We start from the raw sequence: 25,066 nt of genomic DNA on the forward strand, positions 1-25,066 counted from the left end.
ATAGTTACCCAGGGTCCCTAGCTCCATTACTCAAGGTGTATAAGGCTAAGGTTACGACAATGCTCTTGTATGGAGCAGAAATTTGGGGTCTTTACTCAACCACTGTCCTAGAACAAACACAGTCCCAGCATTTGAGATGTATTTTGGGTGTAGATCCAAGAACATCTGCTGCAGCAGTTAGAGGTGAATTGGGAATTCATACAATTCAGGCATTATCTAAAATTAGAGCTTATAACTACTGGTGCAAAGTTAATGAAATGGAGACTGATAGACTCCCCAAATTATGCCTACTAGAGCAAATAAAACTACAATCACAAATCTCCTGGATCACCAAACTAACAAATTTTGTAAGAAGCTGTGGCCTTCCTGTCTCTTGCGTAACAGGAGAACAATCTAAAAAAAGAGTTGCCCAAAGAATTAAGGATATAGAAGCACAAACTGATATAGCTATCCTTAGTAAGGTGCGTAACTTGAAATGGCTGAGTAAATACAAATGTACTTTTCAAGTGGACAGTTATTTGAAGTTACAACTCCCAAAACATCTTAGGGAGATATTTACGAGAGCGAGATTTGAACAGCTTGACACAATGGTCAGATATGGGAGATTTCATGCTATACCAGGGGTCGGCAACCTAAAAAAGGAAAAGAGCCACTGGGAACCGGTTCCATCACAAATTAAAAAAAGTGGGAGCCGCGTGCAAGTGTCCATGAACGCGCATGCGCATGCGCGGACGCACGCGGTTGCCATTTTTTTTAAAGTGAGATGGAACCGGTTCCCGGTTGCCCGACGGCGACGGCCCGTCTGCAAAGCTGCCGCTTTCGGCAGCTTTGCAGACGGGCCGCGGCAGCTTCCTCAAAGAGCGGCGCCCCTGCCCATTCCGAGAGGTGCGCGCGCACCTCTCCGAACGACCGGAGGTGCGCGCGCACCTCCCCAAACCTTTGGAGAGGTGCGCGCGTACCTCCGCGCAAACGGGCAGCGGTGCTGCTCTTTGAGGAAGCTGCCGCGGCCCGTCTGCAAAGCTGCCGAAAGCGGCAGCTTCGCAGACGGGCCGCGGCAACTTCCTCAAAGAGCGGCACCGCTGCCCATTCCGAGAGGTGCACGCGCACCTCTCCGAACGACCGGAGGTGCGCGCGCACCTCCCCAAACCTTTGGAGAGGTGCGCGCGTACCTCCGCGCGAAGGGGCAGCGGTGCCGCTCTTTGAGGAAGCTGCTGCGGCCCGTCTGCGAAGCTGCCGAAAGGTTTGGGGAGGTGCGCGCCCGGTTGCCCGACGGCGACGGCCCGTCTGCAAAGCTGCCGCTTTCGGCACCTTCGCAGACGGGCCGCGGCAGCTTCCTCAAAGAGCGGCGCCGCTGCCCCTTCGTGCGGAGGTACGCACGCACCTCTCCAAAGTTTTGGGGAGGTGCGCGCGCACCTCCACCCATTCAGGGAGGTGCGCGCGCACCTCTCCAAACGGGCGGTGCCACTCTCCATTTGGAGAGGTGTGCGCGCACCACTGCCCGTTCGAAGAGGTGCGCGCGCACCGGGCGGCTGGGAGCCACGGGTTGCTGACCCGTGGGCTATACCGTACAATGAGCGTCTCTGCATTTGCGGAGCGGCAGAGGTAGAGGACCTGGCTCACATCCTATTTGACTGTTGTCTGTATAAGAGGGTGAGAGACAGGTATCTTGGTCTATATACCAAACGAATGACCCATTGGGATCCCCATATCAAAATAACTTACTGTCAGGACCCACCTCAATCCACATCTTAGGAAATAAGAACTCTTGGATGCAAGTTTAGTCCAAAAGGAAAATGTTTACTAGGATGGAATCGATTGTGGCAATACAAGACGGAATCTAACAAAGTTACATTTCAATCCTATATAAAGCGTTCCCATTTCAGCCCCCTCCCCTCATCCATTTGGTCAGGCTCCCATCATTTACTTAGGTGTCAGGCCCTTCCGTGGGAAAGGGAACTCTCCTTGGTTTTATTGTTATTGCTTCTTCCTTTTCAGTTGTAAACCATCCTCTCCCCCCCCCTCGGAGAGATGGCAGAATCCCCAGAATAAGCACAATGTTCTACCTATACATTTATGAAATGTGATATAAATGGATTCTGACATTCAGCTCTCCTTTCAGAAAAAAGATGAGTCCATCTGTGAGGAAAAGAAAACATATAAATGTTAGCCTGGTTTGTTCGGATATTCTGTATGAAACCTCTTAAGCAACTTAGGTGCTTTAACATGGAGTTTGTTAACCCAGTCATTTTCTGAGGAGGGGAGGTGTTTCCATGCCACTAAATATTGTATCGTTCCATAGTGTTTTCTGGAATCTAAGATTTCTTTCACTTCAAAATGTTGTTCTCCTTCCACCATGATGGGGGTGGTGGTGGTGGGATTTTTGCTCGTAGTGGTGATTGTTGTTCTCTCTTTATTAGACTGCAGTGAAAGGTTGGGTGTATTCATCTAAGATTTTTGGGTAGTTCTAATTCAACTGTTACTGGGTTTATGATTCTTTTAATTGGAAAGGGTCCAATATATTTTGGTCCTAGTTTTTTACAGGGTTGGAGTGATTTCAGGTATTTTGTGGATAAATCTCCTACCCTAAATGGTGTGGGATCGGTTCTTTTTTTGTCTGCCTGTGTCTTGTATGCTTTTCTGGCATCTTCCAACGCTTTCCTAACAATTGGCCATGTATTTTGTAATTGAGCAATCCATTCCTTCAGATCAGGGATGACCGGTTCTTTTGGGGTTAGTTCTGGTATTGGGTTGAAACTCTGGCCTGTAGCTACTTGAAAAGGGGTGTAACATGTGCTTGAGTGGACTGCATTATTATATGCTACTTCTGCGAAAGACAGTAGGTCCGTCCAGTCGGACTGCTGAAAATTAATAAAGCATCTCAGATATTGTTCAAGTATATTATTAAGTCTTTCAGAAGCTCCGTCTGTCTGAGGATGGTGACTAGATGACAGTCCTTGGGTGGTTCCTAAGAGGGATAAAAATTCTTTCCAAAATGCCGACGTAAATTGCACCCCTCTGTCAGATATGATGCGTTGTGGTACCCCGTGCAATCTGTAAATATGCTGTACAAAAAGTTTTGCTAATGCTTTTGCAGTCGGGATTTTTTGGCAAGGTATGAAATGTACTTGCTTAGAGAACAGATCTGTGACAGTCCAGACTACGGTGTTTCCATTACTTTCTGGCAGTTCTACGATAAAATCCATGGCTATTTCTTTCCATGGGGCTGAGGGGTTTGCCACCGGTTGTAACAGACCTGGCGGTTTCCCTTGCAGTCTTTTGGCCATCGCGCAAATTTGACAGCTACCCACATAGCTTTCTATGTCCTTTTTCATAGATGGCCACCAAAATTGCTTTTTAGTTAAGTGTAAGGTTTTTACAAAGCCAAAGTGTCCTGCTGATTTTGTATCATGGCACAGTTGCATGAAATTGATTCTCTGTGTGGCAGGTACATATAGCTTCTCCCCCACCCATGGCAGTCCATCTTTAATTGTGCACACATGTTTATTTTTCTGGAACCATTCATCACTTTCCAAAGACTTCCTGAATTCTATTCCAGTTTGGCTATCTACCTTCGGCTTCATTTTTTCTTGTGCCCTGGTGGTGACTGGTGCTGCCAGTTGTTGTTCCGGTACAAGTGGTTTAAAGTCATTAACTCTTGTGCTGCTATATTGGGGAATGCGGGATAATGCATCTGCCAGGAAGTTCTTTCCCCCCGGTAAGTGTTTGAGAGTGAAATTGAATCGGTGAAAATGTTGGGACCAGCGGGCTTGCTTAGGAGTGAGCTTCCTGGGCGTTTTTAGTGCTTCCAAATTCTTGTGGTCTGTCCAGACCTGGAAAGGTATTTTATTTATTAGATTTTATTTCCTTCTAAAAATTGGTGCCATGTTAGTAATGCCCACCTCAACGAGAATGCCTCTTTTTCCCATATTGGCCAACGTTGTTCTGTTTCTGTGAGTTTTCTGGATGTGTATGCACATGATTGCAACGTCCCCCCATCATTTTCTTGTAATAGTACGGCTCCTACCGCTACATCACTCGCATCTGCCTGTATTACAAAAGGTTTGTCGGGATCTGGGTGTTTTAGGACAGGTTCAGCAGAAAAAAGTCTCTTTAGCCTCTCAAATGCTGCTTGACACTCCATTGTCCACTTTACAGGCTGGCTGGATTTCACGGGGGACCCCCCTTTCGTTTTCAACAAGTTTGTCAGGGGCATGGCTATTTGGCCAAATGCAGGGATGAATTGGCGGTAGAAATTTGCAAACCCCAGGAAACTTTGCAATTGCTTCCGTGTGCGGGGGGGTGCCCACTCTAGTACTGCCCTAACTTTCTCAGGGTCCATTTCAATGCCCTCTGGGGATATGCGATATCCCAGGTAGTCAATTTTTTCCTGGTGGAATTCGCACTTTGATAGTTTAGCATATAGGTGGGCAGCTCGCAACTTTTTCAGGACTGCTCTGACTAGTTTGATATGTTCCTCTTTGGTCTCAGTGAAGATAAGGATGTCGTCCAGGTAAACCAGGACCCCCTTATAAAGGTGCTCCCTTAGCATGTCATTAATTAATTGCATGAATACTGCGGGGGCCCCTTGCAGTCCGAATGGCAATACTTTGAACTGATAGCACCCCATTGGGCAGTTGAATGCAGTCTTCCATTCATCTTCTTCCTTAATCCTAATACGGTAGTATGCTTCCCTCAGGTCTAGTTTGGTAAAAATCCTTTCGATAGGTGGGATAGCATATCCTTCATTAGGGGAAGGGGGTACAGATTACATTCACTAATTGTATTTAGATTCCGGTAATCCACACAGAAGCGGAAAGAACCATCTTTCTTCTCCCTGAATAGAACCGGGGCGGCCACTTTGGGTTTGGCGGGCTCAATAAATCCTCTTTCTAAGTTTTTCTTTATGAATCTTTCCATTTCTGCCATTTCCCTTGGGCTCATGGCATACATCCTGGGTTTTGGGAGTTTTGCCCCAGGTTTGAATTCTATAGCACAGTCTGTGGGGCGGTGGGGGGGAAGCTCATCTGCCCGTTCCTCACTGAAAACCTCAGCAAGGTCCCTGTATTCCTCCGGTATCTCTGGTAACTTCTTCTCTTCCCCCACTGCTGCTGCCTCCTCCCTCCGGGTTGGGGGGGTGCTTTTGGAGTCTAAGTTCTTCTGCCCCCCCTTTGGGAAATTGAGTTCTGCTGTCCTCCAGTTTATCCCGGGGTTCCATTTCTTCAGCCATTCCAGTCCTAGAATCATTGGGCATTCCATGCCTGGGGCCACTATAAACGTTATGTCCTCTTCATGGGGCCCCAGGGATAGGTGGATTGGTAAAGTGGCTAGGGTGGCTGGTCCCCCCCTGCTATTGTCCCATCTAATTGACTAAAAGAGATTGGTTGTTTTAGCCTCCTCACTGGGATGCTCAATCTCTCCACCAGCGTTGGGCTGATAAGGCAGCGGATGCACCCAGAGTCTATCAGAGCTTTTATTTTGGCTGCTTCAGGCATAGAGGAAGCTAATATAGTCACTGTCTTAAGTATGGGTGGAAGGGGTCCACTTACCAATGGTTCTCCCTCTGAGCTGTCTTCCGAGTTGTCCACCATCCCTGCGGTGCATGCCGGAGTCCAATCCCAGTTCCTGGCAGGAATTGTGGACTCTACAGCCTCTGTCCCCTTCATGGAAGATTCTTTTGTGTTGCCTTGGGTCTTCCCCGGCTTCTTGGAGGATGATGCCTCTGGTTTTCGTGGGGGGCTTTTGAACGACATTCTGCAGCATGGTGGCCCTCTCTCCCGCAGTTGAAACAACCCGTTGATTTTTTGGCTGTGGCTGGTGGTTTTTCCCCCTCGCATGTTTGCTCGGGTGGCAGGCGACCCCATAGTTTTCTTCTGCGGTGTCTCTTCAGTAGGTCTATTTCCACTTCCTCCGCCAGGATTTACCAGTCGTCGAGATGGGGTGGGTCTCCTCGAGGCAGGCAAGCGTCATACAGGTCATAGTTTAGACCGTCTTTGAAGTGGCTAAGGAGTATGTCTTCTGGCCAGTTCAGCTTGCTGGCAATGGCTCGGAATTCTTGGGTATATTCAGCCACTGCTCGCCTGCCCTGCCTCACCATTTTGATTCTCTCCCGGGCTTTATGGTCAGCCAAAGGATCCTCGAACCGCCGCCTCAAAGATGACATGAATCGGTTGAAGTCGTCGAGTTCTGGGGCGTTGGAGTCATGCAAGTTCACCACCCAGTCTGCAGCCAATCCGTCCAGGGCGGATTGCACAATTCGGATGCGTGTTTTGTCACTAGGGATATCCCGGCCGTACTCTTCCATGTAGCTGAGGACTTGGGTTAGGAAGAATCCCAGTCGTGATGGCTCCCCCTTGAATTTGACTTCCAGGGGCGGGAGTCTTTGGCTGGAGCGTTGTCTGTGCCGTGGCCGGTATCACTCCTCATCCTGGTCCCCGTCTGTGGTTCTCGGGGTGGGTGGGTACTGCTGAGGCAGCAATTCCTGTTCCATTGGACGGCCCTGGGGTTTCAGGTGCTGGATCCCCTCCGTTACCTTTCCAGTTGCGTCCCCAGGCGCTGCCTCGGTTGCGATTTTCAGCTCTCTCCTCCCTTAGTGAGCTCAGGGTTGCTTTCATCAGATCAATGGCCTTTTCCAGGATCCGCTCCTCCTCACTGGCGTGCAGGGAACTCTCCATCTCCTGCCTCCATTCCGGTTGGTGGTCGCTCCGTCTCAGGGTTACTTCCCTCGATGCCTTTTCCCACTCACTCTTCCTTCCAACGCCCATCGACCACCGGGGTTTTCGGTCGTACTGCTCCACTGCTTCTTCCCCGGGGGAATATGCCGCTTCAGCTTCCCATCGTCTCTGGGATTCCATTTGGGGGGAAGACCTCTCCATGGGGCTTCCCTCCTCTCTTGTTTCGTCGCCAGACATTGTATTTGTTGCAAAGTCCCCCGGTAAAGTTTTCCCTTCCAGGTTGACTCTTATAGCAGATTCCGTCTACTGTCAGGACCCACCTCAATCCACATCTTAGGAAATAAGAACTCTTGGATGCAAGTTTAGTCCAAAAGGAAAATGTTTACTAGGATGGAATCGATTGTGGCAATACAAGACGGAATCTAACAAAGTTACATTTCAATCCTATATAAAGCGTTCCCATTTCAGCCCCCTCCCCTCATCCATTTAGTCAGGCTCCCATCATTTACTTAGGTGTCAGGCCCTTCCGTGGGAAAGGGAACTCTCCTTGGTTTTATTGTTATTGCTTCTTCCTTTTCAGTTGTAAACCATCCTCTCCCCCCCCCTCGGAGAGATGGCAGAATCCCCAGAATAAGCACAATGTTCTACCTATACATTTATGAAATGTGATATAAATGGATTCTGACACTTACCTTATGTCTGGTAATTTTCAGAACTTGAAAATAACATTTAACGTAGCACAGTATTTAAACAAAATGATCCGGTTAAGATCTGCATATGTGGGACTGATTGGGGTAGATTGCAAGGGCGACTCCGAAATATAATGTTATCATATTTTATCTATATCTTAAATTTGTATTTTATTACTATTTCATCTTAAATTGTATTTTATTTTAATTCCATTTTAAATTGTATTTTATCAAATTCCATTTTGGATTGCTTTTATCAAGTTTTGGTGATGGTTTGTTACTGGAATTTTGCACTTTGATATGGCCCCAGGGCTAAACAATAAAGTTGTTGTTATATATGTTCTTATACAGAAATACAAAATATAAGATTAAATCTGCACAGAGCTGTTTTTGATGAAAAGACAAGATATTAATTAAACAACCATTGTACATATAAGCTCATATGTTTGTGAATGCCCTGAAATGTTGAGTTTCTGGAGTATTTCCTACAAGTGTTAATGTATTTTCCAGTCAAGATGTCAAGCCACATGCATTACATTCAATAAAACCAAAATATGCTTGCATTAAAACAGAAACAGGTATTATAAAAACATTCCCAATATCCAAACCTACATCTTCCTCTTGACTGGCAAGTTCAGTATTTGATGCAGGTTGAGACAAATTGGCAGTAGAGAGACAATTACCTCCTACATTTTTCTGATAGAAATGTTAGCCTCATTCTAGCGTTGTGGGTTGTAATCAACAATAGTACCTAAAAAGAATGAAGGAAGGAACTCTAAGTGCCAAAGGCAAACCTGCCGGTATAAATTTTCCTTTTTAAGAAATGCGTCCTTAAAGAAAAATATTGGGCTGATAAGATTTTTTTCAGCCCTCTTTGTTATCCAATGAAGATTTTTCTATGTTTAAAAATGCATGTATTGCTACTGCTAATTTTCCATTTTAATGTTAAATATATGGAATTCCACTATTTCTTTAGGAATTCTCAAGGTTCCATAAAGAAATTAAACCTATGCTTGATGGTCTTCAAAACAATCGAGTGGAATGGAAAGCGCTAGGTGATATTTATGACGAGAAGATGAAAGCTCTCGAAGAAGAAAAGAAAAAGCTAGAAGTTGATGACAAGAAAGGTTAGGCATATAGAAATGTCCTGATTCGGGCACGTATATGCGAACATTTCTGTAACGTTGAGTATTTTTGCTGAATTTGGACCTTAAGGTACCAAATGTAGTTTTAATTTATATAATTTCATGGTCTGCAGTACATTCCATCAGTTCTTTGCTGCAACAGATTAACTGTTATCCTTTAGGGGATTAGTGTAAATAATGGCAGATCATAATAGGCAAAATCTAAGTATCTCGTAAGGTAAAGGTAAAGGTTCCCCCGCACATGCGTGCTAGTCATTTCCGACTCTAAGGGCCAGTGCTCACCTCCGTTTCAAAGCTGAAGAGTCAGCGCTTGTCCGAGGATGTCTCCGTGGTCATGTGGCCGGCATGACTATACACCAAAGGCGCACGGAACGCTGTTACCTTCCCACCGCAGTGGTCCCTATTTTTCTACTTGCATTTTTACGTGCTTTTGAACTGCTAGGTTGTCAGAAGCTGGGACGAGTAACAGGCGCTCACTCTGTTACACGGCACTCGGGATTCGACCTGCCAAACTGCTGACCTTCTGATTGACAGTATCCAAGTATCTAAGTATCTCAGGAGCCCACTAATTGAAAAGAGTTTAAATTGGTTTAGACACAAAATTCAGGAATAATATGAAGAAATAAAACAAGAAATCAGCCAAAATTCAGAACCTTTTATTTTAAAGTCTGTTCTACTTTCCAGACAGTATCTTCAGTGGAAGGAAGGGAGGGAGGGAGGAAGGGAGGGAGGGAGGGAGGGAGGGAGGGAGGGAAGATATTGATTTACTTTGGGGTGAATCCATCTAAATGCAGTCCTAAAGTAGTTTCTTTAGTGGGACAGTAAAGCAGCAAATTAAAAAAGAGTGCAGACAAACCAAAACTACAGAAACAAAGCATATCAATTTTGAGCCACTGTATGTTTATCAAGATCGTACTTAAATAAATCACAGTTGAGAATTATTATCTGGTAACATTTTGAATCTGCCAACTTTCTAAGTTCAAAAGTTAAAACTCTAAATCAGTCTGGATTTAAGATTTTGGATCAGAAATTTTGAAAATGGTATGATTTAATGAGCATGGCGTTGCTGAATCAATTCTAATTTGTGCTACTACAGCAGTTTTTTTAAAATATTTTATTTTCTTGCTGTATCTTACACAGTTTGAGGCCACAATCAAGAGAGGCTATCCTGAAAATGCGGTTGGATCAATAATAATAGCTGTAATTTACTTTAACGTTTTCCAGACTGTTAATGACATCATAAAAAGCCCATTGGCCCCAATCTAACCAAGGAATTCCCATAAATAGCCCTATTGGTTCATTTTGCAATGGAAAGCAAAAATCAGCCACCAGTAAATCAATTCACTTATATCTCTTTTTGTTATGAGTGAATATTGAGTTCTGAAGTATATTATTTCCCCGGTCATGATCTCCAATTACATTTTCACTTTGCTGATATATAACTAGTGTTAGATTAGGGTCAATAATTATGCTGCCTTATTAAATAATAGCAACTGAAAGTTGTGTAAACCATTATTCTGTCCTCCCTTTTGGAGACCACCAGTGTCTGATCTTGAAAATATTCCACACTCAGCAGCTTGCAAGCTGCCAGAAGGAATTAAGACTTTCAAAGTTGGTGAACATTCTCTCCTTCAGTTCTGAAAAAAGTTTTCAGAAGCATATATATCTATTATACTAATAGCAACTGGTAAAAATAACTAGATGGATACTGGTAGCGGCTTAACTTCAGTCACATAAGCTAAAGGCAAAATCAATTAACCTAGTGGAATTTAATTTCATAAATTAACTTTGTGAAGATGTACCATCTTTGGCCTGCTCATAACCTATCCCTAATCAATTCTATGGGCTGACCTAAAATGTGTACTTTAAAGAAAATGTTCTCACATAGTTTTATTATCAATTATGATGGCACTTTTTCATAAGTGCTTTACATGATGTTTTTCTATTAACATTGCCCATCAGTTTAGAAAGAATGTAGGTAATGGAAGTTCTTCATTTTCTGTCAGTCTTCTCTTTCACATGCAAAACTAAAACAAATTGTAAATGCTTATAATATTCTTAATAAATATTTTTTTCCCCAAATTAAATATGTTTCAATGAAATATCTTTAAAAAGCATATCAGAATAGATGAACATCCTAATTTTTCAAAAGCTATTTTTGGGAACTATATTTCAAACATTCTATAAAATATGCACAGATCTGTCTGTAAAACCTATAGTTAAGCATTACTCTCTTCCATTATTATACCGTAGTAAAACAGTAAGGCAATTATATATAAACTAAAAAAAATCAGGATATTTCTATGTGGGTTATCAAACTGCATCACTGAGATTAATAATATATGGAAATATAGACCAATTCTGTAATTAACATATAGTTTGTCACCAGATTTCAATATGGCATTGCTTATACCAAATATTTATTTTTGGGCCACCCTATTATACAATGAAGGGATGCAGTGGCTCAGTGGGTTAGGATGCTGAGCTTGTCGATCAGAAGGTCGGCAGTTTGGCGGGTCGAATCCCGAGTGCCACATAACAGAGTGAGTGCCTGTTACTCGTCCCAGCTTCTGCCAACCTAGCAGTTTGAAAGCACATAAAAATGCAAGTAGAAAAATAGGGACCACTACGGTGGGAAGGCAACAGCGTTCCGTGCGCCTTTGGTGTCTAGTCATGCCGTCCATATGACCACAGAGATGTCCTCAGACAAGCGCTGGCTCCTCAGCTTTTAAACGGAGATGAGCACCGGCCCCTAGAGTCGGAAATGACTAGCACGCATGTGCGGGGGAACCTATTATACAATGTGTAAAAATAACTCACTGCTTTGACAGCTTAAGGGAAGATAGACTAAATATGCCAGCAGTTCTCAAAACTTTTATCTAGGAAAAACCCTTAACGTAATTTCCAGGTCTTGGGGAACTCCTACATTAAGCTTATATCTACAGCTCACAGCATGGGAGAGTGATCAGCAAATAATGTCAAGTCTGTTTTGAGTAGAGAATGGCATTTTTCTGGTTTGGTTTATTTTGGACAACTTATTAGGCTACTCTGGTTGGTTCCCTCTTCCCTCCCAAATGCAAAGTTGTGTTTTGGATTTTAATTGTGTCATAGAACCCCTAACAAAATGGTAGGCTGGTAGCTGAGTTGTAGAATGTAGAAATTCCAACACTAGCATTGCCCAGGGCTCACCATCAAATTCCCTCCCTCCACACCATCTTTTGTGGAACACCTCACAACCTTTCTGAGAACCCCAATTGTAAAAGGCTGATATATACTAAATGTACTATTCCCATAGCTTCCATATATTCCTTTCTTCAACCACTGAGCAGTAGGTTCCATGCAGCTCCTAAACTTAATGACCTGTATATACGTTAGTTATCTAAAGTACAAAGGTTTGAAATCCCACAGAATAACATCAGGCTACTCACACTTGAAAAGGCCCAAATAGGATGAAACCAGTCATGTAGTGCTTCCTGCTGTTCAATGTAATTAGGTTGTGCAATGTTAACACTTTAAAAATAAATGAAATACAGTTGACGAACCATTACAGTGGGAAGTTTGGGAGAAAAATAAATACACCACCTCAAAATTCAAGTAAAAATTATACTGTTAATTATACTTCAGCATTTCAGGAGATAGGCAATGGATCAAGTTTCCATACAGATGAAAAAAATAATAATGCAAATAAATCAGAAAAGAGCCAATTATCATGAAAAAATCATAGCCAATACAATCTTGTGTGATCATTTCAAATTAACTAAGAGAAAAGCTTATATTGGTCACGTATGAAAAACGATTATATTGTCCTATCACTTAGCTTTATGTTCCAAAATGTCCACTGAGAAATGTTGCACGTTTTATACATCTGATAATTAATAATTGGTTATAATGAAAGAATGTACCAGACTGCATTCAATGATGTCAGCAGTGAAAATGTATTGAACTTTCAAATGATTAGATTCTTCTCTTGCTAAGGTACACACCAAAAAACCACTTCAAAGATAAAAATGCATGCATATTTATACCTCTTTTTTGCATTTTATTAGCAGAAGATGGTGGCAATGAAGACTCAGCAGATGGCAAATCAAAAACGTGTATAATTTTATAATTAAATGCAGGAGCATTTCTGCTACAATCAAGAAATCTATCAACATCTTCAGTGAGGTCAAGGATTTCTGTCAATGCAAAGGAACATAAAACTGTTCAGTCTTTACTTATTTACCAGTACTAACTGAAAGAATGGAAGTGGAACATTTCCACCAAAAGAAAACGGAACATTTTAAAGAAATGGATAACCTGAGATTACTTTGTTAAAAGTGATTGTGGACTCATTTCTTGGTTGCTGCTGTTCCCGATTAATACTGTCTTTATTAAATGTATTAAAACTTGTGAACTTTCACAAGTTTTATAATTTTACACATCTTTTCAGTTAATTTCATATGATAAACTCTGTATTGCACAGTACAGAGCACTGTAATAGTAGCACTGTAATTATTAAAGCACAGAAGTTAAGTTTTATATTATGTCTAGTTACTTCCCCTGGAATAATTTATATTCTTACTTTTACTATTACCAATAAAGTTATAGCTCATGTCATTTTGAAAGCTCTATTTTTAGCATAAGCTTATGGCTAGAAATATGCTTATTTCAAAAATATATCTAAATTCAGAAAAAGGATTCTAGTACAGAGTCCTCAATGTATGACCGTTGGAATTATGATTGTTAGTCATTGTGTTTGTAAGTCGAGGCATCACACGATCGGACCTGATTTTTTGATATTTTTTTGCAGCGGTTGTTAAGTCAACAGTGTGATTGTTAAGCGAATCCATTTTACACAATGGGCATTTTGCCAAAAACTGGAAGTAATGCCACAAATGGACGAAAAACATTGCAAATCACGGTTCTGTGAGTGTGGGATGCTGCAAACAGCCATAAAGGTGTTTGGGGTGATTTTTCAGTTTAGCCTACAAATATTGTATTTACTCAGGCAAATGAATTATATCTTTTATGATTATATATACTGTATATAATTGCCTCTTTGACAGTAATTACACATTATTTATTTATTTATTTTCTTTATATACCGCCCTTCTCCCGAAGGACTCAGGGCGGTGAACAGGGCAATGAATGTTAAAAGACAAAATACAAAATACAAAAATTAAAAGGGATTAAACAGTGTTTAAAGAGTGTTTAAAAATTTAGAGTCCAAATGGAAAATCACAAGGTGGAAGTTTTTCAATAGTAATTTGTCTTTCCCAAAACTAAAAAGAATGGGAAAACCTGCTAACCATTTTCAGCTGCTTGCCCATGAAATCTAAGGCCATGAAATACAAGTAAGGATTGCTATGCCTCCATATTGACTGAATTCATCACCCGACCTATATGGATGAATCATTTTCAGAGGTAAAAACAACAGGGCAATGGAGAGATTTTCATTAAGATCTGCTCTGTAATAATTCTCCCAATACAAACAAGGTTACAGAACTGACAAGACTATCCAAGCGTGGTAATACCCAACAGTTCCACCATTTTGTTTTTCTATCTTGAAATACAGAACATCTCCTTTAGAATATCTCCCTCGTTCATGAAGGGCAACTAAATGTTTCCTGTTATCTTTTAAAGATAATGACCATGAATCACCAGGTTATAGCCTGTTCCATTAATTTTTTGCTGTTGTAGTTCTATACTTATTTCATTTGTTCATTCCTTTATCTGTAAGCTGCCTCATCTAATGATTTTAGGTCAGGGGTAGGAAACCTTTGCTCTTTTATGACTTGTGGACTTCAACTCCCAGAATTCCTGAGCCAGCCATGCTGAGGGGAAAGAGAGAAGTTTCCAAGCTGAGCTATGCAGGCTCAGAAATTCTGGGAGTTGAAGTCCACGAGTCATAAAAGAGCCAAGGTTGTCTACTCCTGGTCTAGGTCAGTGGTAGGCAATCTTGCCTCTTTCCTGACTCGTGGACTTCAACTCCCAGAATTCCTGAACCAGCCATGCTGGCTCAGGAATTCTGGGAGTTGAAGTCCACGAGTCATAAAAGAGCCAAGGTTGCCTACCCCTGGTCTAGGTAGATGGGCCAACATAATTGTATAATGTAGACTAATAATTCAGCAGAGATATAAATATCCATGTTTTTCTTTACTAAATATAGATACAAGAGGATATTTGCTTGTGCATGATTGAATTAGATCAGCACGTGCAGATTTGTTTCAATAACCACATTATGAAGTTCTACACAAGAAAGTTAGCATCTAAAACAGACAGATGTTTAAGAGTGTTTGGTTGAGCAACTATCACAAACAGCTCCTCTAAAGCTCTTGAGAGACCAGATAGATGTAAATGGGCTGCCGCTTATTGGATTTGACTGCCATCTTGCAATGTGTCAAAGAATTAACCTTTAAATCCATCTTCTTATGTAAAGAAGCCCTACCTTTCTTTGCCATTTGAGGACACCCTTGTTTAGCCTTGTTTCACCCGTACTTCTGTATGCATGATCTGTGAAAAACGAAGTTATTTTAAGTAGCTCTTTCAGAGTCAGTCCTTTGGAAATATGGGTGAGGAAACAAACTCCGCAATGCTACTTTATTGTCGTGGGGTATAGAAAAGCACATCAACCATTTGCCAGGGTTTCTCTCTGTCCCCTGTTACCCCATTCAGAATCAAAGCAAAGTTATTCTCAGTCTATTTCTTACCCTCTTCTCGATTCTTAGGGCTAAAATGTCATTTACTGCCTTGTTAATCTGCTAAGAGTTCTTCAATACCAACTTTTTCTGTGGTTTTTATATACCACAGTGAGATATTTGAACATCCATCCAGGTTCTGCATTATAAAACAAGTATGGAATCAGGAATCTGATTAGATGGCATATTCAACCCTTAGTTTTTAAAGTGGTAAGTCATATTCCTTTGAATATCATTGTATGTTCACAGATGTGCCCTTTGTAGATTAAAGTTGCAATGAAAGCAATTCATCTCACTTTGGCTCAAGATACTAGGGGCTGTGCAAAGCATTCAAAAGAGGGGCTTCAAGAGTGTGTTACTGCAAGGAAAATAGCCCATGATCTTTTCCATAGTTCTCAGCTCTGCTTTTGTGGAGACATTTTCAGTTTACCATACCTGCCAACAGAAGTCACATCTTTCCAAGGGTTATGCTGCATCTGCAGAGAGTAGCTACAAGATTCCAGGAAAGATGCAGTTGCATCAAGAAGTTGCAAAAAGGCGACTATGTGATTTGCCCTAGCCTTCCGCGAAGCATCTGTTTGCCTTCAGCACAAATGCAAGTAGTATTAATCATTCTCCTTTAATGGCAAACCCAGGTGGCCGACTGCCAATACAACAATAGCCAACAGAACTGCTGAGAAACCAGAGTTGACGATCAAAAGAAAGGAAGCGTATTCACCTGAGCAAAAAGGGAACTGGAAATATGGTGGATACTGGCAAAAAATGGGATCTATAGACTTATTTACATATTCAAAAAGGTCAATGAGACTATCTAGGATTGTTTATTACTACTATTCACAATGTGAAATCACAGCTTCCATTTTGGCAATTCTGGAACTGCTGGTGTTGGCCGTCATATGCACTGAGTTCTTCCTCAAAACCTAGGGTGCATGATGCATCGGCATAGTATACTGTGTATGCATTTCAAGCAATGCGGCCTTTTATAATTGATAGAATGTGTATATTTTCTAAAGGCCATTCCAGATTTTTGATATAACACCCAGTGTGCCGATAGCCACTGGGACCATCACAGCTAGTTTATGCCATAATTTTTTCCATTTCAATTTTTAGTTCTTAATGCTTTGTGTCCTTGCCTAATTTTTTATTTTCTTTTGGAATATTTTTTATTCACCAAGTGTGATTGGACACACAAGGAATTTGTCTCCAGTGCATAAGCTCTCAGTGTACATACAAACAACAAAGAGATAAGTCATAGCTCATAAATCATAAGATACAATCATAAATCATAAGATACAAACAAGTGATAATTCATAAGATACTAATAGAAGGTAGTAGGAAAGATGAGAAAGATGAAATATTTTACTATCTCCTAGTATTGCCACATCAATTATCCATACTTTCTTCTCTTCAATCAGTTAAATCTGGTGTATTAAGTGCCAAGACTTTATCAGTTTGTATTCAGAAATTCCGCTATATTTTAACCTGTTCATCTTTGACTATTTTTTCAACTATATGATCCCACCAATTTTTCATTACTGGCACATGATAATTTTTAGATATTCCAATGAATCATTTTGGTGACTATGTTATATCATTGTTTATAATCAATTTATACAATCTTCTTATGCAAAACAAGTATAAGATCTTCTGTTTCTTCTGCTTCTTTGCATAATCTCCACTTTGAATCATCTGATGATTTTTTCATTTGCGACCTTGCTTGCATTAGTTCATTTGAGCTGTCAAATTCAAGGGTCGAGTCTCTTTTATAAATGTTCTAATTGCAAGCCACGTTTTATCTTCATCTTTATCCACCTTCCCCTCAAGCTTTTGTATAAATTAATTCTGCAACAGTTTTCCCTTACCAGCATTCTGTTTGTTTTTATTACATTCTTTCAACATTCATGTTTTGTTTCCTTTACATTCAGTAAGTTCCAATTTTTAATTTTCGTCAATGTATTTTCTTGGCTGTCTTTTACATAATCATTCAATGAATGCTTTTTCTTCTATGACAATTTGACTTGAAGTAAACCTCTCCCTCTATTTTTGTGAGGCAGGTATAATCTATTCATATCACTACAAGGATGTAATTTATAATAATAATAATAAACCTTTATTGTAAGTACAACATGTGTACATTGAGATTAGCTGAGCCTCCCTCCGTGCTCTCTCCCCCCAACACACAGTGACAACAAACCCTCCATCCCATTACACTATGTGAACCAACTACACCACACACCGGCCTCCCAAGTCAATTCTGCATAAGATTATGTCCCATTTAAAAGCCTAACAGCCCACGGATAAAAGCTATTTTTCAGCCTGTTGGTACGGCTGGCTATATTCCTATATCTCCTACCGGATGGTAGGAGAGTAAAGAGATACCGTCCAGGGTGTGAGTCATCCCTGAGAATCTTCCTCACTCTTCCAAGGCAACAAGCCCTGGCGATGTCATCCAGTGGTGTCAGGGAGCAGCCCACAATGTCTTGTGCTGTGTTCACTACCCTCTGTAATACTTTCCTATCCGCGGCTGTCAGACCAGCATACCAAACCACAATACCATACGAGAGGACGCTCTCTATGGTAGACCGGTAAAAAAGGGTCATTAGCTGTTGTTCTACCCTGTTCTTCCGCAAGATCCTAAGAAAGTGAAGCCTCTGTTGGGCCTTTCTAGCCACCTGGGTTGTGTTAACTTTCCAGGTCAGATCTAGTGAATATTCATCAGTTTTCTTGTTATTTTGGTCCCAACTGCTCAGTTCAACTGGTGTACAATTAATAATTCGAGCAGTGTATCATATCACAGCTGTGGCCCAGGTATTGATAGGTTTGATGGTGTTTTCACCATTAAATTTTGTCTTTAGCAATTGTCTAACTCTTTGTATATATTCTTTACTATTCACATTCTTGACTTGCCCATGCTTGATATTATTCAACTATAAAACGCCCAGATGCTTGCAGGTTTCATCCTCTTCCTTCCTGATGGTCAATTGGCATTTCAATTCCATTTCTGTTTGTGACTTTACCCCAATTTACTGTTACTGAGGCACATTTATTTGGACCAAATTCCATTGCTACATCTATAGTAAAAATTCTTACTGTATGTTTCAATGACTGGATTTCAATTTCTGGTTTTTCATTAAACTTCAGATCATCCATATATATATAAAAATGTCTTTTGTCATTTTAGCTAACATCAGCTTCTCTAAACTGATTTTCTTTTCATCATCAGTAATGCTGAATCTTACCAAACCATGATTTACATCTAATTTCAACTTTTAAACATTGCCATTATTATAATTTAAACTAACATTTACGGTCGATGTGAAAGACATACAGAGGATAATTCCTATTTCCTATTCAAGTAAAAAAAACTTAAAAAATGTTGAATTAAATGTGAAAACCTGCTTTTTATTGGCAGATTTTGAAGAACATGAAGAAACAAATTTCAGATTTGGAGATCTCATTTCAGAGAAACAAGTCTTGAAAGTATTCGTCAAATTCTTCCTCCCTAAAAAAGAAAGGAAATAAATAACACACGTTCTTGAATCAGAACAAGACTACAGCAGTTTTTCTTCATATGTGCAGAGAATGCTTTACAGCAAAAGGTCCACATTCTATAGATATACCAGCAAGGTTGTGCTGATAATATTTATCTGACTAGGTAACTCAAGCTTTAGGTGTTTCTCATTAGGTCAAAATGTATTCACTGCAAACTAGCCTTTCTACTTCTAGTAAGGTAAGGCTAGTAAGTAGGAGATTAGCTATATCCCTGAGCAAGAGCAATCCCTGCTCTGGAGATTAAATAGTGAGGAAGGAGTCTGACAAAGACTTTTGTTCTGTTGAGTTTTCTAGAATTATGGAGAAGGAAATAAAGGAATCCTAACACAGATCAAATTGAGAATAAGAAACTAACCCATCCAATCTTTCAGATACAATGAATAATTATATAGAGTTTGGTTTTATTTTGTACATACTCCAGCTAAGTGCCTATTTTCCTTCAAAAGTAATTTTTCTCTGAAATCTAATCATCTTAAGACTGGCCTCCTAAATATTTTTAAAAATTATTTTATTGTTTTCAAAATAAAGACGGAGAAACAGCAAAAAACTGCAAAGATAAAAATACATGCATATCTATCTATCTATCTATCTATCTATCTATCTATCTATCTATCTATCTATCTTTACTACTCAAAAGATATATGTATGCATGTGTGTATATATATGTGTGTGTGTACTTTGTAGTGTATGTGTATACAGTATAAACACACACATGCATACATAAAGGTAAAGGTAAAGGTTCCCCCGCACATGCGTGCTAGTCGTTTCCGACTCTAGGGGCCGGTGCTCATCTCCGTTTCAAAGCCGAAGAGCCAGCACTTGTCCGAGGACATCTCCGTGGTCATGTGGCCGGCATGACTAGACGCCAAAGGCGCACGGAATGCTGTTACCTTCCCACCGTAGTGGTCCCTATTTTTCTACTTGCATTTTTACGTGCTTTCGAACTGCTAGGTTGGCAGAAGCTGGGATGAGTAACAGGCGCTTACTCTGTTACGCAGCACTCATGATTCGACCCGCCAAACTGCCGACCTTCTGATCGACAAGCTCAGTGTCCTAACCCACTGAGCCACCGCGTCCCTCCATGCATACATACCTACATGCTTTGTCAGTGTTTGTATAAAAATGAAAAAATGCTTTTGCTTGTTAATTAAAATTCTTTTTCTGTTTAGATAAAGTTTTAAGGAAGGCCACAGAACAGACCTCGTTTTTTCTTCTGCGTCCTGTGGTGGACCCCTCCAGAAATCTGCCTCAGAGGGACCATCTTCCTGATCATCGCTACCTGAGTCTGTTAAAAAAGATAACAATGTTTAAAACAGAATGACTTTAAGGGCATTTTCACATGTTGGGCTAGACTCAAAAAAACTTAACAAGTTTTTTTTAAAAAACAACATACAGCATTAAAAATAAAATGGGGAATAAGCCATACATAATTTAGTTAGGCAGATATTCCTGATCACTATCCATTGGAATTATTATTTTTCATGGTGACAAATCAGGAACATAAAAACATGTTCATAAATACACCCAATTTTTTGTCCTATATTACGGAAGGGTTTGTGTAGTGGTAAAAGACACTGATTATAAACACAGGCCGTAAATTCTAATCCCTCCTCTGGCACAAAGCCAGCTGGGTGACCTCGGGCCAGTCACATCCTCTCAACCTCAGGAAGCAGATAATGGCAAACCGCTTCTGAAAATGTTGCCAAGAAAACTGCAAGGACTCACCACATAGCCACTGGGAGCTACAGCTAGCTTGAAGGCACCCATGCACAGGCCCACAGTTTATACTGTAGTGTTGTGGCTTTACTACATCTCGAATGATATCTCTCGTACTTCCTTTTGACCAAACTAGCCCTTTATAATAACGATGAGCCTTCAGGTAAGATTTTCTGGACAGAGCTCATTTCATCAAAACTAATACAATTTTAAATATATATATATTTGTGTCCTCGTCTCCGAATGCTGTGTAATTTTAATACGTATCAGGCTTTTATTTACTTAACAGGTCTACATTTCAGTTTACCATCTGCTTTAAAAAGCCATTTTCATTTCAGGTGCTTGTTATATAGCAAAAGGGAGCTGCATTTTAAGCTGAAACCTTGATGAATTGCACATTTCTTTGGATCTCAGAAATCAGGCTTTCTCCTAATTAGACCCTATAGTAATACATTTCTTCCTTCCATGATGTTTTTCTCCAGATCATCAGTTCCTTCTTTTCTGCTTCGCATATGAGATGATTCGAATTCTAAAGACGCTTCTAAATTTCTCTACTGAACAAAAATGATTTCCTACAATTTTTTTAAAATACTAACCTTCATCAGTTTTGTTCGATTCTTCTAATGATGTTGGATCTAAAAAAAAGTCATTTTATAAATAATTACTTTGCGTTCCGTCAAATTACACCTACAGGTGGTCCTTAACTGATGAGCACAACAGAACCCAGAATTTCAGTCGTAAGTCCTGGCGGTCATAAGCTAAGGTACCACACAACTGGATTCGATTTTATAACTGTTTCTATGATTTATTTATTTTTATTTTATTTTATTTTAATTCCATTTATATCCCGCCCTTCTCCGAAGACTCAGAGCGGCTTACAAGCTTAGCAGTAGCCTTCATTCTATGTCTATGCCTGCTTATTAGGGCTTTCACACACACCCCCAAGCGGCATTATTACAAAGTCAGCTTAATTGCCCCCAACAATCTGGGTCCTCATTTTACCTACCTCGGAAGGATGGAAGGCTGAGTCAACCTTGAGCCTGGTGGGATGCGAACCTGCACTAATTGCAGGCAGCTGGTGTTACTTAAGGAGGCATTAGCCCACTGCTCCACCAAGGCTCTTATGATGGTCATAAGTCACTATGCTTAAGAGAATCATGTGGTCGTTAAGCAAGTCCAGCATATCCAATGGGAGATTTTTAATTATAAATGTGAGTTGGGTTTCCAAGCACTTGAAATGCAACCACGTACTCAAGGAGCAGGGGAGGGAGTGGAGGTGTCATAACTCTGAAGATGGGCCGTAAGTAGCTCTTTTGAAATTCGTCATAACTTTGAATGGTCATTAAGTGGCCAGTCGTAAGTCAAGGACTACCTGTACCATCTTATATCTAGATTGAAATTGTAACCTTACAGAGTCAGATATCCTCCTTTTATAAAATGTAGAATGCACCCGTTATTTAGCTAATTGTGAGCATAAAGGTAAAATTAGATCTTGATTATTATTATTTTTTTACCTTCATGGATCTTTTTTTTCTTTGCCTTGTGCCTGTGTGGTGAAGAGGTTCTTGACTTTTTACCCTTTAAAATTTTGGAACTTTGTTCTTGGTTGTCTTGCTTCTTTCCTGGTTTGACCTCCCTTTTCCTTTATAAGAAGAAATAAGTAATATGTCCATCCAGCTTCAAAAATGTGTAAAAATGGCTTAGAACTATAATAGTTTAAACACATATTTGCATATAATAAAGCAATCTTCTGTAGACGGTAGTTTAAATAGGAACTTTTTAAACTGTCCCAACTTTGTCTCCAGCCTGCACCAAATTAGAATAAGGAATATAAACTTTTCTCTGCTTGTATTACAGATAAACGTGAGCCAATCTTTCTGATTTCAGTTGAACTGAAATATGCCACACTGATTCTAAAGCAGAATTTACTGAATTTTAACCTCAAAAATGTCTGGAAATGCTAGCACTTTAAGTCCTTTGGGTAGGAAATAGGGCTCTGCTTTCTATCAATCTGATACCACCTTGCGGGGGGGGGGGAGGAAGGGGGGGAGAGACTGATTACTTACTAACCACAAAGACAATTGTCCTTATGCAATTAGAGGCTGTACACATACAGGCAAACTTGTGCACTTGTGTAGTATTTCACGAGCAAGCAATGGCTACATAGTACACAGTTTCTCTGACAAATTGGTATTAAAGGTACTAATTTCCTTCTTAAAAGGTGGATGAATGAAATATAATGGTGTTACCAATCAAGTAATAAGGCAGTACAAATAACGGTTCTGTTTATCTGTCAGGTAAATTCTCTGCCAGTTTTCCTTAAATTATGCAGCAATAAAAAATAGGTTGGCGACACGAAACAGGATGTGGTCGAAAGTGGGCCAGAGCCCCAGGAGGAAGGGGCTTGTTCCCAGAGGGCAAAGAGGCAAAGTATCTTGGAATGTCTGGGAGGCAGGAAGAGGGTGGAGGACTCTCCCTAACAGGGTTTAGTAGTTATGTGGAGAAGGGCTTCAGACTGGCATGATTTATTTAGGCGAGCAATAACAAAGAAACTACTCTGAAGTAACTCTTCAAGTTGTTCTTGGTTTCTGGAACATAGGCTTGCCTAACGTGGCCTTTTACAATGTGTTAGACTCACAGGGGTAGGCAACCTTGGCTCTTTTATGACTCACGGACTTCAACTCCCAGAATTCCTGAGCCAGCATAGTTGAAGTCCATGAGTCCTAAAAGAGCCAAGGTTGCCTACCCCTGGGTTAGAGTATACTTCTTTTACCCATATTGGCTAGGATTATGAAAGTTGTAATCAAACACATCTGGAAATATATTCTAAATAGTAAATGATAACAGTAATAATAACAACAAAAAGTCAAGACTGCTGGGAACTGTACATATACTACGCTGGTACATTATGACATCCTAGGTTCTTGTGAAGACCTCAATGCATAAGATGACCAACATAAGCTCAAAATCTGGCAGCTGTGATTTTTAATCGAAGGTGAAAGATTATAGCATAAACTGACAGTGGTGATCCCAATGGTTATTGACACACTGGGTGTCCTACTTGGATGGCAATTAGAAAATCTGCACGTTGATAAAATTTCCATGTGTCAATTACAAAATCTGTATCGCTTGAATCTACACATATACTAGGTTATTTCCTGCACTGATACAGTACAACATCCTAAGTTCTTGGGAAGAACCCAATGAGTACGAAGGCCAACACTAGCTATAGAACTGGCAGCTGTTTGTTTCACATTTATGCGAATATAATAAGTAATAGGAGCCTTGGGTGAAGTCCCAAAGCAACAGGGGTACCATTTGAAACCATCGGCCTTGATAAAATCGCTATTAGTCAATTGCAAAAGGCAGCTTTACATGCAACAGTTTATATCCTGAAACCCTTTCACACCATCGCGCAACATCATCTCCTTATCCCAGGTCCTTGGGAAGCACTTGGTAGATAGATCAAAATGCCAAATCCAGTCTAAACCTCTGTGTGACAAACCATAATAATAATAATTCATTGAAAGGTGCATTACCTGTGATGAAAATTTAATTTGAAAGAGCATTCTGGACAGAGTCCTTTAAAAAAAAGAACATATTTTATTTATATGCACACAGAGAGACACGCATATAGATTGGAAACCACCTACAAATAGGAGGGATACCAATAACTATCATTAAATGCATACGCAATTAAAAATTAATACAATCTGGAGAACCCATTCAGGAGAGCAGTTAACAGCACTGGAATAGAAACCGGGAAACCGAGCTGGACACAAAGCCAGCTGAGTGACATTGGACCAGTCTCTCTCTTTCAGCCCTAAGAATCAGGCAAGGGTAAACCACTTCCACCAATCTTGGCAAGGAAACTGCACTGGCTGGTCCAGGGTACTGTCAGGAGTCAACACTGACTTAGTGGAACACGGTAGATCACTAGGTTAAGATGCTGGGCTCACGTTCCAAGACCCAGTTGCTGCCGCAGGATGAGGTGAGCTTCCATCACCCACTCCAGCTCCTGCCAACCCCGCGGTTTGCAGGTGGGCAACTGCGAGTAAATAGATGGCTACCACTTTGGTGGGCAATTTAACAGGGAAATCAAAGGAGCCCAACTGGGCAACGATGATGTCACCATTCAATTCTTTCAATCTGGAAGCACTTTGCTGCTCTTAACATGAATGCAGTAGTAACCCTGACCTGAAGGCACACTACTACACACATATAAATATTATTTTGTACATCAGGACTGCCATATATAAAATTTTACTTTGCATTTCTACAGGTTAACCCAGGGGTGTCAAACTGGGGGCTCGTGGGCCGGATGTGTCACGGGCAGGCCATGCCCACCCCTGCTCTGCAAAAGCCAAAAATGTCACGATACGTCACATGACGAGATCGAGTTTGACACCCGTGGGCTAACTAACCAACTCAAATTGAAATAAATAAAATATATTGAAACAAATAATGCAAATCTCAATAGGAGATTCTTGGGTCACCTTTGGCCAGAATGGTTGTTTATCTGCTTGGACTATGTGATGGCTGAAAGTCAGCTGGCTAATTAACCTTCCTGATGTCCTTCATTCTCAAACTCTTCCACGGATCAGGAAAAAGTAGTA

General features: G+C 40.7%; 2 protein-coding genes across 2 annotated transcripts in view; one reads left to right on the forward strand and one right to left on the reverse strand.

Moving 5' to 3' along the window:
* Nucleotides 1-8,492, forward strand: part of PDE6C (phosphodiesterase 6C) — a gene marked incomplete at both ends in the record, with an annotated part of 52,691 nt that extends 44,199 nt beyond the window's left edge. The window contains one exon of the mRNA XM_081328594.1: nucleotides 8,337-8,492. Within this exon, the coding sequence (XP_081184720.1) occupies nucleotides 8,337-8,492 (156 nt within the window). The remainder of the gene's footprint in view (nucleotides 1-8,336) is intronic.
* Nucleotides 8,493-18,408: 9,916 nt separating this feature from the next.
* LOC308669251 (protein FRA10AC1 homolog) overlaps nucleotides 18,409-25,066 on the reverse strand; it is a 32,745-nt gene continuing 26,087 nt past the window's right edge. Inside the window, exons 10-14 of the mRNA XM_081329877.1 lie at nucleotides 23,990-24,032; nucleotides 21,965-22,092; nucleotides 21,047-21,085; nucleotides 19,935-20,019; nucleotides 18,409-18,684 (exon numbers count right to left, since the gene is read on the reverse strand). Of these exons, the coding sequence (XP_081186003.1) occupies nucleotides 18,642-18,684; nucleotides 19,935-20,019; nucleotides 21,047-21,085; nucleotides 21,965-22,092; nucleotides 23,990-24,032 (338 nt within the window). The 3' untranslated portion in view covers nucleotides 18,409-18,641. The remainder of the gene's footprint in view (nucleotides 18,685-19,934; nucleotides 20,020-21,046; nucleotides 21,086-21,964; nucleotides 22,093-23,989; nucleotides 24,033-25,066) is intronic.

Source organism: Vipera berus (assembly GCF_964194415.1).
Source record: "Vipera berus genome assembly, chromosome: 5".
Classification (NCBI taxonomy): Eukaryota; Metazoa; Chordata; class Lepidosauria; order Squamata; family Viperidae; genus Vipera; species Vipera berus.